This window comes from Sceloporus occidentalis, unplaced genomic scaffold, assembly GCF_023333645.1.
Source record: "Sceloporus occidentalis isolate IW3139 unplaced genomic scaffold, rSceOcc1.0.p SCAF_7, whole genome shotgun sequence".
NCBI lineage: Eukaryota > Metazoa > Chordata > Lepidosauria > Squamata > Phrynosomatidae > Sceloporus > Sceloporus occidentalis.
The window spans coordinates 9,253,439-9,275,572 of NW_028316987.1; the positions used below are offsets into that span (position 1 = coordinate 9,253,439).

Below are 22,134 nucleotides of genomic sequence, written 5' to 3' on the forward strand. Positions count from 1 at the left end.
TATCCATACCCCAAAACTGTTGATCCCACCTATAGGCAAAGTCAAGAAAAGGAATTGCAAAGAAGCGCTTTTCCAAAGTGTAAGAAGTTAAAGTGGATGTATTATCACAGGGCTTGAATGAAGAGGACACCAATAAAGGTACTGGAAGGTATTTTATTAAAATTTAGCTTTTAAAAATTATTAAAATATATACAAAGTTAAAAACATTAAATTATCTGAAAACAAAATTACAAAGGCAACATTGTGAAATTTAAGAAGGCACCAGGAGAACCAATTTGAATGTACCTATTTCTCTGTTCGGGAACTTTGTCAGAAAGAACTTGTTTCTACCAAGTTCTACCCAGAGCTAAGAAAAGTTTCTTGTTTGGACTGCAGCTCCCAATCAGCATGTTTGGAAGACTCAGGAAGTTGTAGCCCAAAAATTACTTTTCCAAATTCTGATTTTACCACACAAAATATGATGCTCAGTACCAATCACAACTGCAGCTATGCTATGCATGCTGAGTCTGTTTTTTTAAAAGGTAAGGCATGGGTGGGCAAAAGGCCAGCTGAGATCTACTTAGATTTCTTGGAGTGATTTGCAGTAAGTTGGCAAGAGTTTGTCTCCTAGTGATTTAACAACAAGCAAAATTTTCCCAAGATCCCTCCCCCTCTCAGCTCAGTTAGCTGAAAACAAAGAAAGCTGGTGTGGTGAGGGGGAATAGAGTAGTAGCTTTGATGTGAAATGATTGAGATAAATTCTGGAACTACATGCAAATTCTTGGGCTGGGCAAGTACTCAAAGACATTCTGGTCTTTAATCCTAAATCTACAGAAGACTTGCACCCTATACCACCATATTGCATAGGCTCTGGTTGCTGGATCTTGGGTTTCTAGTAAAAAAACAGAGGAGATCCACCAAGTTCAAAATCTGCCCACTCCTGCCTTCTAAGAATAGAGATAATGTTTTACATTTGGTCCTAGGGGGAATCCATGGCACTGTAAAAACAATTACAGAAATCCCCATTGTTGGTGTATATTTATGTGTGTATGTGGGGAGTGTACACATGTGCAATGTGTGCACCAATAGTTTCTAATATATCTTGAGGTAACAATAACAGTGACCACGGTAAAACCAGAAGTAAACACTGTGCTTATCTTTACCATACCTGTTCAAGGAGGTTTGATTTCAACCTTGTTCATTGGGCTCTTCAAGAAGTAAAGCACCATAGGAAACAGAGAGAGAGCAACAAGAAAGCACCTTGGGTTGGCTCAGAGGTACCCATGTCCAGCCTATTCAGTCTGGGAAGGAATTAAAAGTCCTACATGGCAGGTGTTGTAGGTTGAACTTCCCCAACCTTGTTGGGCCATTAATGCTAAGAAACTAAAAGAACCAGGAGGGGGAGGGTCCCCAAGTAGCAAAATCTGTTGGATTACATCACAGATACTCCTGCCAATTCCATACAGCCTGTTTCAACTTTCATGGGTGCAAAGAATTAAGTTGCCCTCTCGCCTGCAGATGATGTGGGGTTCGTACCCTCACTGGAGCCTTTCTGTGAACAGAAAACACAGTGAGTTAAAAGCAAATCTTTTCCCAGCCTTTACACAGCAACTGGTTGGGTGGACAGTTTACCCCCAAGACTGTTCATCCTTTCCAGAGAAGTCATGCCTGAATGCTTCTCCAGAACCCATACAACATGCACAACTATAGTCCTCAGAGAAACTTCTGAAGATGTAGAAGAAGGGGGGATGGAGTTGTGCATGCAGGAGAAGCAGGAACATCTCCCAGACTTCCACAGGGAACTACAGCTGCTCTCATTGTTCATTCCAGGCTTGCAATTCCTTCTCAGATGTGCCCCAGGTCAGAAGCCAAACTATCAACAGACTAATGGGTAGACTGACACACAGAAGCAGAGATGGCACACTGAAGACACAAAGGAGGAGGGGAAGAGACAAAACCTCAAGCAGGGAGTGATGAAAAGGAATCCAGAAGGAGAAGGTGGAGAAGGCAGAAGAAGTACAAACAAGGTGAAGGACCAGCCTTTCAGTCTTTGTCATTAATAACCTTGGTCAGCTTTGTCGCCTTTTGACTTTGGGTCCTGCCACCAATCAGATAGGAATCCTTCTTCATAGTCACCCATCCCTTCAAATTCAGTATCCGATGGCAACACTGTGTTTGTTGTCTCTTCACCATCTTCCACTTCTCCCTAAAATAGGAAAGAAAAAACAGACAAACAAATCAGTCTCTCTGCTGGTTGAAGAGAACTGCTCCTGTAGCCTGTTATCCCCCACAGCTATTCTTCTGAGCTTTTGCATATGCAGCACCCAGGTCTGAATACATTAATGGGCACAGAATCTAGTATTCAAAAACAACAGCCAGCCCAGAACTACCAGTGTGAGTATTCAGACCTGACAAAGTAGACCTGAAAATCATGTATGTCATGCTGGGCAAAATTTTAAAATGGTTGGGCAACTTCAAAAGGGAAACGGGCTACTTTTCAGCCTATATGACTCCACAGAGTTGGATCTGTGTAAACAGCTTGCTTTCAGTATAAACTCAAAGAGAAAACAGTGTAAAGGCATTTACCCAATGTAACAAAGTGAAACTGAATACCCAGTACTGAAGGGATGTCATTTAGGTAAAAGGTCACAACCAATGCAGAAGGGCAAGAAAATGCCAGAATGACTAATCACTTTTTTTGTAAAATGCTATATACAAATACAGAGCAGAATAATAATCTCAAAGCTGTAACACTTTGCATATAAAAAAAGCCTCAGCAGTCATCAAGGATAATTAACTTATGCTAATAGTCTTGGAGCAATTTAAAGATTAAGCAATGTATTGCAATATGAGCAAAAGTAGTGAGAGACAGGAGTCAACATCAATGAATGCAAGGATAACAAATGTATGTGAGCTCATTCATTCAACATACCAGCCTTTTCAAACGAAGTGAGCGGTACTCAATGGTGGGTGGTGGCTTCCATGTACCCAAGGAGCTGAAAGTTACCTCCCAAAACAGGTTCAGCACTTTGGATATCCCCTATCCAAGTTCAGACCTAGACCAGGCTCTTTGCCATCACTGGCTACTGGTTGGACTGCAGCTTCCTTACTCTGGCTGGTGTCATAGACCAATACATCTTGAAGGGCTCCAGACTGGGGAATGCTGCTATGCACTAATAGCAGTCTGTGCTGTCTTTCCAGTGTGGATTTTAATAGAGAGGGAACCAAAATTATGATCTTTCCTCTTCTAATCTGGAAAAGGTGATCAGATGAAATACTTGTTGTCCATGCTGGATATCTATCAAGTATATTCCATCTCCAAATAATGGGGTGTGACCATCTGAACCCCTCATCAGGCTTTAATGAAGAAGACCCCTAGCGGAGATTGCCAAGCTGGGGAGGGAGATGCTAGTGTAATGCTAGTGTTAGTGTGTTATGAATTTGCAACAGAACATGATAATCTCATGTCCATATGGATAGAAATTATTATTATGTTAACATGTTAATATTATTCAATAGGTGGAGAAATAAGAACACAACATGTTCCTCTTTCTTTCTTCATAGTAATGTTTCAAACTCTTTTGAACTCTGAACTTAAATGAGTTTTGAATTATGAGCAGGGCTCATGGGCACCAAAAACCAATTCTTGAGCTACCATATGTCTATGCTAGTGATGGCGAACCTTTTAGAGACCAAGTGCCCATACTGAAAGACATTCCTGCACTGGGTGTTACCCGGTGCTGGAGGGTGGGATTTCCAGGGGGGAGATGGGACTTCGGGGGGGGGGGGGAGGCAGGACTTCCACCTTCCAGGTGCAGAATTTCCCAGTAGACAGATGAAGGCCTGGGAGGGTAGAGGGAAGAAGAGGAAAAGGTGTGTGCCTGTTGTTACTCTTCTCCTGCCTCCCTGTCTCTCCGCGTGCCCTCAGAAATTGCTTCGCATGCCAGAAAGGGCATGCATGCCATAGGTTCACCATCATGGGTCTATATGCCATTCCTCTTCCTGTGACTTAAGTTAGGCACATATGAGTAACATATGGCTACGATGGATAGGGCTTGTGGGAGATGCAGTCTGACAATATCTGGAGGATCTGTCCATGCTTGGTACAGGCTATGGGGAGGGGGAATCATCCAGCAAGTGGATGGAAAGGGATTAAGCTATTGCTTTCCCAGTACAACATCAGTCAACCATCACATCACACTATCTCTGACCTCCTCAGCCCTCACCTCATCATCTGGCTGGAGATACTGCCTGGCAAACTCCAAGAGCATCTTCTGGGTGGATGTCTGATTGTGATAGCGCAAAGCTTCCTGCAAGTGAAGGAAGATAATTGTCAATCATAGGAGGCAAGGGACCATTTTCTTAACTGGAGTTCAGAGATAAGCTAAAAGAAAGTGGGTTGTTCATTGCTTAGGACACTGTCCTAGGAGAGCTAGGCATGGAAACATTTCCCCCTAGTTGTTTTGCATGTTACTGCACCTGCAAGGGTCATGGAAGGGCAAGTGTCCTGAACTTCCAGCCACTGAGAGTGATGCCAGAGAAAGAGCTGGCATAGGATAAAATACACTCAAGTATTTTATCCTTGGGATCATCAGCTTTGATCCCATTCTTGAGGCATTCTTGCTTAGACACAGCAGCAGCATCACCACCACCACCACCAGCAGCATCATAGCAACCAAAAATGAAATGACTCCCACACCATATGGCTTTTGGGGATGATAATGCCTATTCCTCCTCCCAAACCCTTTATTTCCTAAAAGCCTTTTAGATTTCTCCCATCTCCAGCAATAACCATCTTGCTTAAATAATTGCAAGAACATTCATTTATGTACATCCCCTGCTATCCTTTCCTCTTTATCCCTTTCCCTTGGTTGATTTCCCCACTCATGACAGCTTCAGATAAGTTTCTTGTGGGCAGGAACCAGATTTATTATTATGAAAAGAATCATGGATACTGATGGACTCTGTATAAATCATAGATGAGCCACTGTGGAGGGTTAAGGTGCCAATTTTCTTCCCTGGACTCCAGGGACTGCATGGGCTGCCAAAAATGAAAAATATAATAATGAATGAACAGAAAAGTAAGTGGCTTCTGGTTTTGAATGAATGAATGAATGAATGAAAATGTGTGTGTGTGTTTCCTTGCCAATCTAAGTGTCCTCTGAAACCTATTTAAACTCTGGAGGTTTTCAAAAGAAGCAATTAACTTTTCCTTCCCCACCTTTTGCTTGGCCAAAAAAAAAAGGGCAGCCTAGTAAATATGAAGTTTAGAACCTCAAATACTGCTTTGGAAGGGCAGGTGCATATAGCTGTGCTTTGCATTAATAATAATAATTCAAACTGACTGCAACCTAATGTTTGGAAAACTCTGTGCATTCCTTTTCTTCAGAGGAGGAGCTCAAATGCTAGGGTGTGCGCACATGCCAGCAGTACAAGTGGCTGAAATACACACTGGGCAAGGTTACAGAGTTTGTTTCATTAAAGCCCCACAATTAATCTGTCACCAACAGCCATCCTCAGGTCCAAACTTAGGGCTGTGATTTGAGTCTATCCACCTGTAATGTGGTCTTCCTCTGTTTTTCGCTCTGTTTCTTGTTACTAAGCATTCTCATATTTTTGAATGAGCTATCTTGGTTTATGATATATCAAAAGTACAATAGCCTCAGTTTGGTCATTTTGGCTTCTAGTGAGAGTTCAAGCTTGATTCGTCCTTGGATTGCCAAGCCAGGGACCCATTTATTGGTCATTTTGGCAGATGATGGTATATGTAGAACATGCCTTCAGCACCACATTTCAAATGAGTTGATTATGTTCCTGTCAGCTTTCTTCACTCCAGCTTATGTACACACATACACACTCTTCTCACATTCTCCCTATCACTCACTTTTATTCTTCCACTGTCTCAATCTCTGTCTCTTTACCACCATTGCCCTGTCACCCCGTTCTTCCCCTAATCCCCACTGTCCCTTTCACATACTCAGCCCATTCTCTCAGTGTCTTATATTTAATTTGAAAAGAAATGAAACTTCTAAGCAGACATAGGGTCCTTTCACACTACACTATTATAGCACTATGATTCTGCTGTAACTGCCATGGCAGCATCCTATGAAATCCTGGGAGTTGCAGTTCAGGGAGGGGGATTTAGTATTCTCAGACAGAAAGCTCTGGTGCACCACCAACCTACAACCTCTAGGATTCCATGTGATGGTAGTCATAGTGGAAATATAATGCTATAACTATGTAAGAGGCCCATAGAGAACATGTGTTTTGCAGCTATACTTCATGCCCTTTCTGCACTGGAAAACAGTCCTTGGGAATGTCTTTGAAATTGGATTTGGCCCTCCTTCTGAATGTGGTTCTCACCTTTATCTTACAGTGTGAATATGTATAGAATCAACATCTGAGGAAATCTGCAAAGCATGTCTACAAATTGTGCATCTCTCCAGATGTTGATGGATTGCAACTCCCAGACCTACCTAGCGGTGAGGAACTCTGGAAGCTGTAGCTCACCAACATCTGGAGGGCCACATGATTACCAGACTTGCTTTAGAGTTTACAGATGGGATCACGGGGGATTTCTGGTTTTTAGGGGGTAACATTTCAGATATTTATTCCTCTCTCCCCAGGAAAAGGGGTAATAGATTATTTACAACCATTTTACAATTATATATATTGAACTGCTTGATGTAATTTGGCATAATTTTGATTTAAAAAACAAGCCATGGCTTTTTCTAGTACTTCAGGGTGGCAGATACTTAAAGGACACTTGAATGTTGGAAATAAAATATACATTTGGCCCAAAGCAATAAATTAATCTCTATGCCCATGCTTCTTCCTACTCTTACCGGCCGTGGGTTGAAGTCATCCTCTTCCAAATGCCAACGTTCACGGTAGAAGCGGTAATAGACAAGGTTCTGTTGCATGACCTCATCTCCAGGGTCAAAAAGCATGTAGCTGGCCACACTCCGTACTGCGTTCTTGATATCATTCACTGTGCAGATAATGAGACACAAAGTTAATCAGAAGAGCATCTTAAGACCCTGTATTGTGGCTGGGATGGAAGAAAAAGATTAAGACAAACAGAATCTCTTGGTCAGAAGCAGGTGTCCTGTGGCTGGACTGTGATTCTCATCATCCCTTACTACTGGCTGTGCTGGCTAGGGCTGATGGGAGTTGTACAGTGACATCTGAAGGACTCCAACCCCCCCCCCCAGTCAAATGCTATTCACCACTGACTTTTCCTGCACACACACACACACACACACACACGGTGGCAGTTTGGTCCCAAACTTACTTTAGACCCTGTCTGACTACCACATTTTAATCAAGATGCCAACTGCTGGGGGGAAATCTCAGTGGAGGAGCGGAAGGGGAAAGGAATGGAGTTATTTTGGAAAAGGGCATTTCTGGATAGCTAACTGAAACCATGAAGAGGAGTACACTACACTGCAAGATTTTGCTGCAATTTCCACTTATGTCTTTGAAGACTGGAGGCTATAATAGAAAGGGAAGAGGTGTCAGGCAAATACCTGTTACTTTAATCCAGAGACAGAGGATTCTGTGACTTGTTTATTTATAATAAATTCCTCCATAATCTCTCAATAGCCTGATTCTCCCACCCACAACCAATGCTTTCTCAAGGACTCACATTTGTAATATGCAAACTGAAGATAGTGATACATGGTGGCCACAAACTTCTCCACAAAATAGCCACCTACGTTTGGTATCAGGTCAGCCTCACAATCCACTTTGCACTGCAAAACATCCACAAAATGATCTGGATGGAAGGTTGATGGGAATTGGAGAGAGAAGAAAGGAATCAAAGGAAAAGAAACATTAGTCTTGGGACAACTGCTAGATGGTCAAAAAGTTTCAGAGAGGATCACCTTCCATAACTCATAAAGGGAATTATATCTTGTTGTGTAAATCTACCATGTTTACGTGGATGTAAAGGCTATAAGACTCAGACTAATCTGTACATCATTGCTGTTCTTAAACTTTTACCACAGTATATAACAAGCCTGTGTCCAATTGAACTGAAAAAAGAACACATTTTGAAAGAATGAAAATTCTGCAGTTTCTCTGCTACCCTTGGCTATGTCCTTGTATTCAATTTGCTCTCATCTCTCTCTGAGAGAGAAAAAAAATACTTTAAAAACTGGGAAACATTTCTCCACATTCTGCATAGCTGACATTTGGAAGTACCTGTACCCAGGCTAACCAGAGTTAAGAACAGAACTAGGATGAGCTATCATCCACTTTGCAATGCCTGATCTATTCTCATTATTCTTAGTTTGTTGTGACAAATGCACCACTGCCCTTACCTTCAATGGCTGCTTGTTCCCCAGTGTTCTTACCTGCAATGGCTGGATAGAAGTCCTTAAATTCACGGAGCTCATAGCTGCCTTCACAGCCAGCCAAGCAGTTTTCATAGGCCTTGTAGTACTCGGAGAGCGCGTGCTCCATATCAGCAATGCTGCTGCGGAAATCGCCACTGTTATACAGTTTCACCGATCTGACAAAAACTGTCTGCCAACAAATAGGAGGAAAATGGCATTTCAGGTTGAAGATGTGGATCCATATCCAGAAATATGACTTTAAGAATTGGTGTGCTGGATGGAACCCAGTTATCCATCTAGCTCAGTCATCCATATAGATGCCAATCAGATCTTACAGAAAAATTGATAAGAATTTATTGTCCCATCACTTTCACAGGTATGATTGATGGGGACACAAAGAGCCTTCTCAGTGCCCCTAGGCTCTGGTATCCCTTTCCAAGGGAAGCTGCCTCTTTGTTGACCTTCTGTTGCCAAAGATTTATTATTATTATTGATAGAATGAGAACTAAAGTTTTTTTTTAAGGAAAGGGTTTCTAGGAGAGGGCTGTTTTGTTTTGAATTGTACTGTATTAAAACTACTTTTTATCCATCTTAAGTGCATGTTTTAAATTGCTTTAATATTATTAATAGTTTAATTCTATTTTAATGTTGACTTTTTGTATGTTTGTAACTATATTGCAACCATCTTAATTTGCAAGCTCCCCTGAGTCCTGGGGAAAAGGAAGGATACAAATTAAGTTCATCATCATCATCATCGTTGTCGGACTAATGGCATCGTGAAAGCCCTCCTGCTAGTTCTCAGCATCAAAAATCAGAGCTAATCATCTCTGAATACATAGGATGCTTTTCTGTCAACCAGCAAACAATATTCCATGCCATTGTGAACTTAGGGAATATTAGGGTCTGGATTTAGCAATCTCTACATGGTAACGTGTATGACTTCTTACTACAAGATGTTATAGGCCAGCCTTAGTATGTTTGGAGCTCCCTCCTCCTCTTCTTGCTGAGTGGGGCCTTACACTTTTGCCTCAGAATCCTATCCTGAAAATATCCACCCACTAATCTGATATGTTAACACTCTTTTCATCCAAACACTTTAAGAGAACAGGTTGCCGACAAGGTGTTTGGAATACAATACCCATCAGCTCTAGGCAGCCTAGGCAATTGTAAGGGATTGTGGGAGTTACTAGTCCAAAATGGCTGAAGGGCACTAGGATGGCTACCATCATTTTAAAGTTTCTGTGGTCCTATCTCAGATATCAGCTCCTCCTTTTCCCAATATGCCAAACGCCCCACCATCCATTCACCTCATAGGGTTGTGCTTCCAAGTCTATGAGGTACTCGTCCACATCCACCATAGTCTTGTAATAATTCAGGTACTTCTGAGTCATTTCATGCTTGGGATTCTTCTGCAGGAACGTGTGAGCAGCCGATACTGCTTTCTCAATCTTATTTGTCTGGGGAAAGTACAAAAAAGTAGTTTAAGTCAATAGTATTTAACTACTTTAATCATTTCAGCCACACTTTAAACCAACATATATAATTCCCAGGGGTCCCTTGCACTAAGCCAGGGCAATTTCTGCAGTGTGTTGTGGACCTAAATCTACGAAAGCTCATGCTACAACTTCTTTCTTTCAGTTAGTCTCAAAGGATATTCCAGACTAACATGGCTATGTCTTTGTAGACCTTAAACAGTCATCCTTCTGGAAATCAAAAAATTGGATTTTCAAGCCAGTGATAAGAGCCAAAATGCACAGCCAATGAGTCATAGTCTATGCAGGTCTGATGCATGCCTGTTAGATCAAGATTCATTTTGACCTCTATCACCTCTTTTGTTTTTTCTTAATTTTAAAAAAGCAAGCACCATGCATGAACCTGCTCCCTGTCTCCAAACATTACCAACTCTTCAAGGAGAGGGCTTCTTTACACTTTTTAATCCCTTAATTTCTTGCAGCTACTTGAGGCAGGCATGCCTAGGCAGGACCAGAAATTCACTGTCACATTCTCTGAATTAATAAACCATGGAAATGTAGTATTTGGCATAAAATCCAGAATTCAGTTTTCTTTCTTTATATCCATTTTACAAGTTTCTAGCCCTCAAGAATACAACATTAAACTGAATAGTGTGGATAGTGTGTAAATTCCATTCTGGTGATCATGGCTAAATGGAAATCTGAACCAAGGTTCAAATCCCCGCTTGACCATGAAAACTCATTGGGTGACCACTCCAAGGAGAAAGCAGTAACAAACCTCTGAATAAATCTTGCCAAGAAAATCGTATGATAGTCATCAAAAGTCAGAGATGACTTTAAGGCACATAAAAACAACAGTGCACAGCTTCCGACTCTGAGAGTTTGGCTGCAGCCGCACTGCAGAAATAATCCAGTCTGACACTGCCTTTAACTGCCCTGGCTCCATGCTCTGGAATTCTGGGAACTGTAGTTTTGTGAGAAATTTAGCCTTCTCTGTCAGAGAGCTCTGGTGCCACAATAAACTACAATTCCCAGGATTACCCAGCACTGAGCCAGGGAAGTTAAAGCGGTCTCAACCTGGGTTATTTCTGCAGTGTGTTTTGAACCTTTGAACCTCTGGTATTGTTAGTAAATATCAAACACACAAACAGAACTATTTTAGCATTAAGGTAGAGATGCAGTTGAGAGGACTTGACAGAAGTTGTTAAACTGCAACTCTCATTACCATCTGCCAGCACAACCAATGGTCAAGAAAGCTGGGATTTGTAGTTCACTTTCTGGAGGGCCACAACATTCCCAAACTTGCCTAGGGTCTAGAAACATGCTTAATGCTTTAAGGAAGAAGAAAAGAGTGAAGATTCTTATGATGCTAAAATCTGACACAGAACTAGCATTAATATGTCATATGCCCAGTAATATGTTAAAAAAAAAGAAAAGAAAAGCCAACCATTACACTGATAGTTTCTGAGTCAGCACTACAGATCTTCCAGCTTGCCATTTCAGCTGTCTGGCCCATGCCAGCATTTCCTTTGCAGCCTGTCTTGGAGAAACATTTGTCTCCACTATTTGCAGCCTGGTTTTTCTAACCCCTACTAGTGTCTGGTGTTCTCATCATGGAGTCAAATGCCAGGTTGTTGACGTGGGAAGGAAGACTCACCACTATGGGCACATCTTGTTAGGGCAAAGAAAGGAATGACTATATTCAGGGTGAGCGAGAACACAGAGACAGCTTTCTATCTGTTGAGTGAACTGGATTCTCCTGTGCACTGTTCAGTAGTGTTGGGAAAGACTGTGGCTTTTTGTCTGCAGAAGCCATACTTTTTAGCCAATTCTACCTTACATTAGAAAAAAGAAAGAACATTGCTATATTTTAAAGTAAATGTTTCCAATAAGAGAACATTCCAAATAAACGCTTTAAAACTCCTTGGTGTCCTATCAGACTCTACAACAGGCAAACGGGCTGTCATTGGATTACAACTCCATGATTCCCTACCACTGGCTATGCTGGCTAGAGCATGTGGGAGTCCAACTGAAAGACTGCCCTTTGCTCAATCCTGATTTATGGCTTTATTTTGCCAAGTATAGCTGCAGCCACATGGAGTTCTTGGGAACACTGACTCAAAATCTCTAATGAGAGACCAGGGATATGATTCAGCAGCAAGGAGGACCCAACCCAAACTTCCCTTTCAGCTGGCCTCCTTCAAAGATTCCTCTATATGTTGTTGTCAGAATGAGAGACCTCCAATACAACTTATCATTAAGATCCTTGTAAAGATCTTGCAGCTCAGGGCCATGGCTTCCGTGGTTGAGTCTATTCACCTGTAATATGGTCTCCCTCCTCTTGTACTGCCTTTCACTTTGCCAAGCCTTATTGTCTTTTCTAATCAGCCATGTCTTCTCATGATATGTCCAAAGTACAACAGCCTCACTTTAGTAATTTTGGCTTTGAGGCTTGGTTTGCAATAAGACTCATTCATCTGTCTCCTTAGAAGTTCATGGCAACTGTAGGACTCTCCTTAAACACCATGCATCCAATGAGTTGACTTTCTGCCTGTTAGCTTTCTTCACTTTCCAGTTTTCACAACCATACAGAAATCAGAAATACTATGGCAACTCTGCATGAGGCCTCATTAAACTTAGAAGGTAGACAGTGGAGCATGCTTAAGGTGAACATGAGTTTGCTCATCATGGTTTAATTCCAAGGTAGGCCTAAGCAGGGTGGGCATAGCCCTTACTTTGATTAATACTGACCCCTTCCCACTAGGAAATGAATAGCTATAACTACTAACATGATAATTTATCTCTTTTTACTTCCTCAATGCTTTTCATTTTTGTCTTAAATGCTTCTTTTCTTTACTAACCTCCCCACACAGTTGTTTCCACTCCCATCACAGTCTGAGATACTGCTTCTCAATCTATGAGTGATGGATTGCATGAGGTTTTATCATCAATGTGCCAGGGTTCTGGAACATATTTGTGGCTTGTTATTACAGTAATTTTTTAGTTTCCTGGAAACTTATCCTGGACTGGCAGCTAATGGCTTGAGGACTGGCATTGGTTTGCATGCCATCATTCTCAGTAGCACTGCTTACCAGCATTATGTGTCATTCTCATACTGAGGACCTACCCAATAAATCAAAGGGAATTTAACCCCTGCTGCCTATGTGCAGCCTGAAAATCTATTTCCACCACATGGGGTCATGTCCGCACTATGGCTGCCAGGTCAATGGCATCCCATTCCCTGAGATTTCAGGCCCAAAATCTCAAGCCACGGGCAATCTTATGTTACCATTGGAATGGGACAGGCAAGTGTTGAGAGGACTTCAGTCCCATCTGATTATGAAAACAGGTATTTGGCACTCCAGGTAAATGGGCCTAGAATTTGAGTAAAACCCAGATAACCAAGTGAGATGACAACTCTGTTGTCCTTTCCCCTCTTCATTATGCTGCTACAGCCCTTCCTTGCATCCTGTCCCATGCTGCCCCTATTCCTCCCCTGCACTTTCCTCACTTCACATAGCTGTCTTTCTACTTTCTCTAAAGCAGCCAATATTGCTTTAAACAACATCCAGTGTGGTGTAGTGGTTTGAGTTTTGGACTAGGACACTCGGAAATCCGAGTTTGAATCCCCACTCGGCTATGGAAATCCACTGGGTGACCTAGGGGAAGTCACATCCTCTCAGCCTCAGACGAAAGCAAGGTGAAACTCCCTCTGAATTAATTTTGCCAAGAGAACCCCGTGACAAGTTTGCCTTCTTGTTGGTTGCCTCCAAGTCATTTTTTACTTATGGTGACCTTAAGGCAACCCTATCATAGGGTTTTCTTGGCAAGTTTCTTCAGAGGGGTTTGCCATTGCTATCCTCTGAGGCTGGGAAACTGTGACTTGCCCAAGATCACCTAGTGGATTTTTTTATGGTCAAGCTAGGAATCAAACCCTGATCCCCAGAATTGTAGTTCAATACTTAAACCACACTACACTGGATCTTACCTTAGGGTTCCATTAAGTCAGAAATGGCTTGAAGGTGCACAACAACATTGCTTTAAATAGAAGACAGGCAGGCACGCAGCAAGAGGGGTTTTCAGAAGCTGAAGAGCAGAGGTAGAAAAAGATGAAGCAGGTGAAAGAGGAGTTGGAGGAAGTAAGACAGAGCGGAGTGAGTAGGGTGGTAATAATAGGAGTGGGTAGCAAGAGCAAGTCACATTCTCTTGTCCCTGTATCTGGACACATGTAAGAAGATAATACCTCTGCATATAATGCACAACACTCACATACATTCAGCCCTCCATATCGGCAGGCTAGCCACCTGCGGATTAGAGCATCTGCATATGATCCTGCCTGATTATTGTCAGTGAGGGTGTATGATTGCAGGCACACCAATGTGGCCACACACATGTTGGCATCTGTTGACGGTAATGGGACTTGTGGTCCCACATTTTTTGGTTTCCACCAGGTGGTCTGGAACTGAACCTCCGCCAATATGGAGGGCAGGCTATATTTCATAGAGATGGACTGCATAGAGAAATAGGGCACCCATCCATGCTGCGCACTACTCTGAGTATTACAAGGCCTAATAGAATTCCCTGGCTGGCTGCCAAAACAGCTACGCACTCCATGAATTTAAAGACTTCTCTGTGGGCAAGGTTTGTTTGCTGTTATTGTACACCTTCAAGTCGTTTCTGACTTATGGTGACCCTCAGGTGGGGTTTTCTTGGCTAGTTTCTTGAGAGAAGGTTTGCCATTGCCTTCCTCAGAGGCTGAGAGAGTGTGACTTGCCCAAAGTCACCCAGTGGGTTTCATGGCAGAGCTGAGAATCCAACCCTGGCTTTCCAAAGTCATGGACCAACATTCAAACCACTACACCACTCTGGCTTGTGGGCAGGGGTAATGATACATTAATAACAATAATAATAGGAGAGACTGTGACTTTTATTGTCTAGAGACAATAAAATTCCCATTCTCTATTTATTTTTTATTTCAAGTTAAAAGCATTTATAAGTCAAAAAGTTTTATTTTCACAAAGATGCATGCAGTCATCATCACACTGTAGCAGATTCTAGAACTAGTTTCAAGTTACATTTGACTGCAGTAGTGGAAAAGTTGGATGGGAGACTTGGAGCGGTTGAAAATTTGGATGGGAGAGACTGTCATGCAAAGAAACTAGCCACTAACCAAACAACTAAAGAAAAAGCCACTCTGATCTCCTTTCTGCATGGCAGCTTCCTCCAAATGAGATTTTACTTCATTGCAGAACTTCCCCACTCCTTGCTGCCACAAATGCAACCCATCTCAAGCATCCCATCATCTCTTCGGCAGAGGGCTCCAGACAGCAACAATTTTGCCCAAGGAACTCCTGTTCATTCATCATGTTTTTAGCATCACTTTTATAAAGAGATGTTGTTTCAAACATCCTCAACACATCACAAAGGCACCGCAGCCTGCCAGGGATTTATGGGCCCAGGGAAATTCAGAAGGAAATTCTCCTTTCTCACAACTGTGGCTGATGCCGGGACGTGGCACTTTGGTGGGTAGTGGGGAGACTACCTCATTGGAGAAGGAGGTAGGGAGGAAAGAGGTGGGACGAAAGAGAGAACGGAAAAGACCAGAAGCTGCTGGCAAAGGCATTGCTTGCTCATCCAAAACCTCTTTTGGATGCATAGATTTAAAGAGCCAGGCCACACAAAAGCAGATGAAGGTACCCCAAGGGAAATAGTAAGGAACAAGGGGAGAGGGAGATAAAAAGAATGTGCAGTGTTTGGAAAGTAATCACATTTCACCCAACAAATCCAAAGGGGATTGCTTTCCATATCAGAGAAATTCTTACATAGAAAATGCTCCTATCTAAGAATATAGCATGCAGCCTCCTATGTCTCATCTTTAAATTGTAGGGATAAGGTTTCTGTTTCACAAACAAAGCAAACACCCCAAATCCCACTGTCAGATAATTGTTTTTCCATTTTCTATTTTTTAAATTACATCTTACCAGATTTTAACTTTAACCACATGTAACTATGTACCTGTAAATATATTTAGGCTGTGTGTATGATATTGTAATTTATAAGGATAATTTTAATTTTGCTAGTTTGTTTTCATTTTGCTAAGGAAAGTAAAAGAAGAAAGTGCAAAGGCAGGCTTAATGCTGAATATTTTTTAAACAATGACCACGGAGGAACCATATCAATTCAACCCAGACAATGAGGAAATTGAAATAGCTGAAGAGTTCCCATACCTTGATCAGAATGGAGACTGCGGTCAGGAAATCAGAAGACTAGGAATGGGAAAGGCAGCTACGAAGGAACTAGACAAGATGATACAGAATAAAGATATACAACTGAACACTGAACAGTTAGAATCATCCAAGCCATTGTATTCCCCATCACCATGTTTGGATATGAAAACTGGACAGTGAAGAAAGCAGATAAGAGGAAAGTCCATTCATTTGAGATGTGATGCTGGAGAAGAGTGCTGAGGATCTTGTGGACAGTCAAAAAGACAAACAAATTAGTCCTAGAACAGATCAAGCCTGAAATCTCCTTGGAAGCCAAGATGATCAAACTGAGGCTGTTACACTTTGGCCACATCATGAAAAGAAATGACTTGCTGGAAAAAACAACAATGCTAGGAAAGGTGGAGGGAAGTAGAAAGAGAGGAAGACTACCTGACAGATCAGGGAGGCCATGGGCCTGAAACTGCAGGACCTAACAAACAACAAAGAAGAGCATAGGGGTCTTGGAGATGGCTTATCCACAGGGTCCTCGTGAGTTAGGGATGACTTGACAGCAGCTAACAACAAAGTTGTGATTACATTCAGTGATATATGGGAATTATGATTTATGAGTAACAGTACAAAAACATGGCTAAGGATTCTGTATGATGTGGTATGGGAAGAGGTCAATTGGAGTGTGTGTAACATCATGTGTTATCACACTGGGTGACACCAACCCTAGTGATGTCACTGGTTTATCAAACTCCAAATCCCAGGATTCTGTCTGATGGACTTCTGGCAGTTACAGTTGTGTCAAACAGCCAAACTGGTATCAGACAGTGTGATGCAGCAACTGAAAAAAGCCAATGTGATTCTAGTCTGTATCATTAGAAGTATAGAGTCTAGATTGAGAGACGTAATAGTACTACCCTATTCTGTTTTGGTCCAGTTCTCGGCACCACAATTCAAAAAGGAAGCTGAGCGTGTCCAGAGGAGAGCAACCAAACTGGTGAAGGGTCTGGAAGCCATGTCCTATGAGGAGCAGCTTAGGAAGTTGGGTATGTTTAACCTGGAGAAGAGAAGGTTAAGAGATGCTATGATAGTCCTGTATAAATATTTAAAGGGATGTCATGTTGAGGATGGAGCAAGCTTGTTTTATGTTGCTCCAGAGACTAGGACTGGAAACAATGGAAAAGAGATTTCAGAGGCTCTCCCTGGGCCCGTGGGGGGATGGCTGTGGCCTTAACAGACATCCAGAAACCACACTGGAAGTCCAGGACTGGAAGTCCCACCCCCCGCACTGGGTGTCACCTGTTGTGGGGATGCCACTGGCTGGAGGAGCTACAAATGCCTACTGGAGTGTTCTCTCTAGGAATCTCTAGGTCCTTCAGTGTGACTTTTGGTTAAAGTTGACCATAGAGTTGTGCTGGGGGACCTAGAGAGTCCCAGAGACAACATATTTCAGTCAGTCATTAGTAATTTTATTTATTACAGCAAAGGCCAGCATAAGAGAACGTATTAATAAAATCCAAGAATAATCAAATCGGCAGAAGTCAAAGCCGCAAATGTGGAGGGACATGTGTATTGCAGCCGCTCACTCACAAACCACAAGGTTGTGAGTTCAATACTAGCCAGGGCCACAGGTCGACTTAGCCTGGCATCCTTCCGTAGGTCGCTAAAATTTGTACCCAGCTTGTTGGGGGCAATTCGGTTACTCATTGTAAACCACTTAGGGAGTACTTATGTGCACTGATAAGCGCCAGTGACGTCCCTAGGGTTGGTGTCACCCAGTGTGGTAACTCATGGTGTCATCCCCCCCTCCCCCCACTGACGTACTCCCATTTCACACCATACAGAATACTTAGTACAGTTGGCCCACCCTTTCTGCAGACTTGAGCTCATGTGGAAGGCAAGCCCTAATAGAAACAATGGAGCACCATGGCACACTGTGGGAGTGTGCCCCATTATACTTAATGGGATTTGAGCATACACTCAATTCACTTTACGTGGGGTGTGTGTCCGGAACGGAGTCCCTGCATAAGGGGCGGGCTGACTGTAATGCTTTTTTGCACTAATGTTACCCGTAAATCCTAACTGCCATATAGCACATTGGCCTATTTCCCCCCGTACCTGTTAAACCATGTTCCTAACTGAATCTATGATTTGGTTTGGCCCTGAACGTGGTTCCCACTCTCTTTGCACCGGAACAAGGCTGGTGCTGGAGAGGCCGGGAAGAAGGATGGGGATGGAGGGAAGCATGGCTGGGTCGGAGAGGCCAGGAAAAAGCCTCTGCCAGTGGGAACCGGGGTGGATCCGAATCCGATTTGAATCCACCTGGTTCCCACTTGGGCTGAATCGATTCATTTCTAAACAAATTGATTCAGCCCCCCCAACCCCCCCCCCCCCCATTTTACCAGCGTCTTTTTGACACGGGTTAAATGGGTAAAAACCCATGCCCCCCCCTTTCTGAACCGCTTCAGCGATTTGAATTAAGTGGGAACCATGGTGGTTTAAACCAAATCATTTGGAATCACGATCCGGTTTAAACCCCAGTGGGAATTAGGCCAAGGTAATGCTAACGGTTGTGACATAAACAACTAGCCAAATTAAAAATTATACCTTCACATTACAATTCTCATACACACAGCCTAAATGTATTTACATATATATAGTGAAGATTTGATTAAAATGTGACGGTTGCTTATTTTTAAATTAAAAAGTTTTATTTTTAAAAAAATCATTTTTAATTTTTTTAACATTTCAAATATTGAAATTTGAAATTTGATTTTTTAAAAAAGAAATTCTGGGGCCTCTCCTTTCTGCTCCCACTGAGCTTCACCACACTCCCACCGTTTTAAAGGGAAGCAGTGAATGCCACCGCCTGCTTCTGCCAAAAGGTTGGTGTCTGAGGAGCAGTGGTATCATCTCCACCCCCCTTTTAGGGTGTCACCTGGTGCAGCCTGCACCCCCTTAGCGACGCCATTGCTATTGATGTCACCCAGACACCCCAATTTTAGGCTGTCACCTGTTGCGGTCTGCACCCTGTTAGCGATGCCACTGGCTACTGGTGTCACTCAGATACCTCAATTTTAGTGTGTCACCAGGTGCGATCCACACTCCCTTAGCGATGCCACTGACTATTACTATTGGTGTCACCTAGATATCCCAATTTTAGGGTGTCACCTGGTGCGGTCTGCACCCCCTTAGCGACATCACTGTCTATTGCTATTGGTGGCACCCAGACACCCCCATTTTAGGCTGTCACCTGTTGTGGTCTGCACCCTGTTAGTGGCGTCACTGGTTATTGGTATCACCCAGACACCCCAATTTTAGTGTGTCACTTGGTGCGATCCTCACTCCCTTAGCGATGCCACTGACCATTACCATTGGTGGCAATCAAGGCTGTCCCTTGGTACAGCCTGCCCCCCCCCATCTTTGCCCCATTGGTGCCTCCTCCCTCCTTCTCCTGAGTCCTGACCTGGAAGAGGGCGTAGTGGAGGTACATGTAGGGCGCCCTGCGCTGGAAGTCCCTGAGGGTCTCAGGCGGAGGGTAGCTGAGCTGGAAGACCGGGAGCCCCCTCTTGCAGCCCCGGAGGCAGGAGGCCCTCCTGAGGACCCTCCCGAAGAGCTCCATCTCCCGCAGCCACTCTTCTCCTCCTCCTTCCTGCGCCTCCTGCTCCTGGGGCTCCTCCTCTCCGGCCTTGGCGCACTCCTTGTGGCAATGGGCCTCGCTGTCCCGGAGCAGGCGGTGGAGGCGGAGGCTGGCCTCCAGGTAGCGGGCGCTCTCCCTCCAGCGCTGGCCCTCGTACTGCTCCAGCGCGTAGCTATAAGCGCTCTGCAGCGGCATCAGCTCCGCCTCCGGGAAGCCGCGGAAGCTGTACTTCTCGTACTGGGCCCCTGCGCCCCGAGGAAAGCAGGCCAGCAGCACCAGCAGCAGCACAGCCACCGCCAGAGCCTCCCTCCGCTCCAGCCTCCGCTCCATCCCGGCCCCAGGCTCCCAAGGAGGAGCAGGAGGAGCAGGACTAGCCAGAGGAGGCTGAGCAGGAGGAGGAGCAGCAGCAGCAGCAGGACCATCGGGAGGCTCCGGGGAGGAAGGAGGAGGCAGCAGGGAAAGACTCTGGAGGGGGAGCAGCAGCAGCAGGAGGAGGAGGGAGTCCGTCGGGTCTTAGCGCAGACAAGCCTCTCTCCCTTCTCTCTCTCTCTCTTTCCTTCTCTCCCTCTCTCTCTCTCTCTCTTTCTGTGTCTCTCTGCCCCCTTTTTTCTCTTTCACTCTCTCTCTTTCTTACTGCTTTTCTCTTTCTCTTTCTTTCGCTCACTCTCTTTCGCTCTCTCTTTCTCTTTTTCTGTCTCTCTCTCCCCTTCTCTCTCTTTCTTTCTCTCCCCTTTTTTCTTTCTCCTTCTCTCTCTCTCTCTTTCTCTTTTTCTGTCTCTCTCTCCCCTTCTCTTTCTTTCTCTCCCCTTTTTTCTTTCTCCTTCTCTCTCTCTCTCTCTCTTTCTCTTTTTCTGTCTCTCTGTCCCCTTTTTTCTCTTTCACTCTCTCTCTTTCTCTCTCTCTGTCTTTCTTTCTGCTTTTCTCTTTCTCTCTCTCTTTCTTTCTCTTTCTTTTTCTGTCTCTCTCTCCCCCTTCTCTCACTCTCTCTCTCTCTTTCTCTCCCCCTTTTTTCTTTCTCCTTCTCCCTCTCTCTCTCTTTCTGGCCAGGGCAGGGGGACCACCAGAGAGGTCATACCCACAAAGGAGGACCAAGGTACCACCAAATGGAGGACAGTCCAGAAGAATAAAAATTGTAGGACATTGCAAAATAAATGCTTATACACACAGAGAGAAAGAGAGCGAGAGCATTATATGTAACACAGCTGCAAATAAACCCTATGACATATATATATATATATATATATATATAAAATTAACCTTTATTTATAAAGCACTGTAAATTTACACAGCGCTGTACATACAAATATATATATATATATATATATATATATATGAAATGGATTTATATATAAATGTATATATAAATATATAGGGACACAGTGGCTTAGCAGTTAAGACGCAGACTCTGACAGTCACAATGTCAGCAAGGTTTGAGGCCCAGGAGCCTCATGATGGAATGAGCTCCCATCACTAGTCCCAGCTTCTGTCAACCTAAAAGCTCATGCTTCCTTTCAGTTAGCCTCAAAGGTGCTACAAGATCTCGCTCTACACACACACACATACTCATTTCACAGGGTTTATTTATTTAGCCTTCTCTGCCAAAGTGCTGGTGCAGTCAAACTAAAACGGGTCATCTAGACCCCCAATGAATTTCATAGGTCTTGTCAAATTGCAATGGCACCTTGCTGCATCCCTATTCTGAAAAAAAATGTGAAAAGAACAATTTAATCGCACAGCAACAAAGTAGAAAGATTCACAGAAGAAACAAGACAGGAAGCTTGGGACATTAAATGAATAAATATTGCTGTTAACCAAAAGGCCAAGGTATGCTGATATACTTGATGCGGCATTAAATCAGCCAGCCAGTTACTCTCTTGGGAGCAAGCTGAGTCTTGTTCAGCAATTGCTCTGCCTCATTCAGAGGATTTGACAGTGAGGAACTGGACTTGTGCCCAGAAATGTACTGAAAAAAGTACCCATGGTCAGGGATCACCTCCCAAGGCTGGATTAATGGGCCCCTTGGATTTGTTGTTATGTGCCTTCAGGTCAACCCTGACTTATGGTGACACTATCATTTGTCACTATATGGTGACAAATATTCTTGGGAAGATTTGTTATCCTGAGGAGGTTTGCCATTGCCTTCCCCTGAGACCAAGAGTGTGTGACTGGCCAAAGTTGGTTTCCATGGCTAAGCGGGGATTTGAACCACGGTCCTCTGGATCCTAGTTCAATAATAATAATAATAATAATAATAATAATAATAATTATATCTCGCTCCTCTAAGCGATCAAAGCAGCTTACATTAAAATAAACCAATAAAATACAATATCAACACCATATCATATAATGACATTATAACCCCACCCCTCCTAACCCTCCTATCAGTAATAAAAAATAAAATAAAATTATCAATTATTAAAACAACCATTAGTTCAAGATTTAGACTACAATGCAATATTTCCTTACTTTAGGATTAGCATTATGGTTCC

The 22,134-nt window shown here is 43.3% G+C and overlaps 1 protein-coding gene across 1 annotated transcript; it reads right to left on the reverse strand.

The window, feature by feature from the left end:
- Nucleotides 1-147: 147 nt before the first annotated feature.
- LOC149309129 (endoplasmic reticulum protein SC65-like) lies at nt 148-19,975 on the reverse strand. The gene is made up of 8 exons (XM_089532083.1): nt 19,472-19,975; nt 9,626-9,775; nt 8,337-8,508; nt 7,628-7,756; nt 6,825-6,970; nt 4,206-4,289; nt 2,044-2,185; nt 148-1,531 (listed from the first exon to the last, which is right to left on the reverse strand). Exons 1-8 carry the CDS (start codon nt 19,973-19,975, stop codon nt 1,518-1,520), a joined length of 1,341 nt encoding a protein of 446 aa, XP_089388209.1. The 3' UTR covers nt 148-1,517.
- Between the last annotated feature and the right edge of the window lie 2,159 nt (nt 19,976-22,134).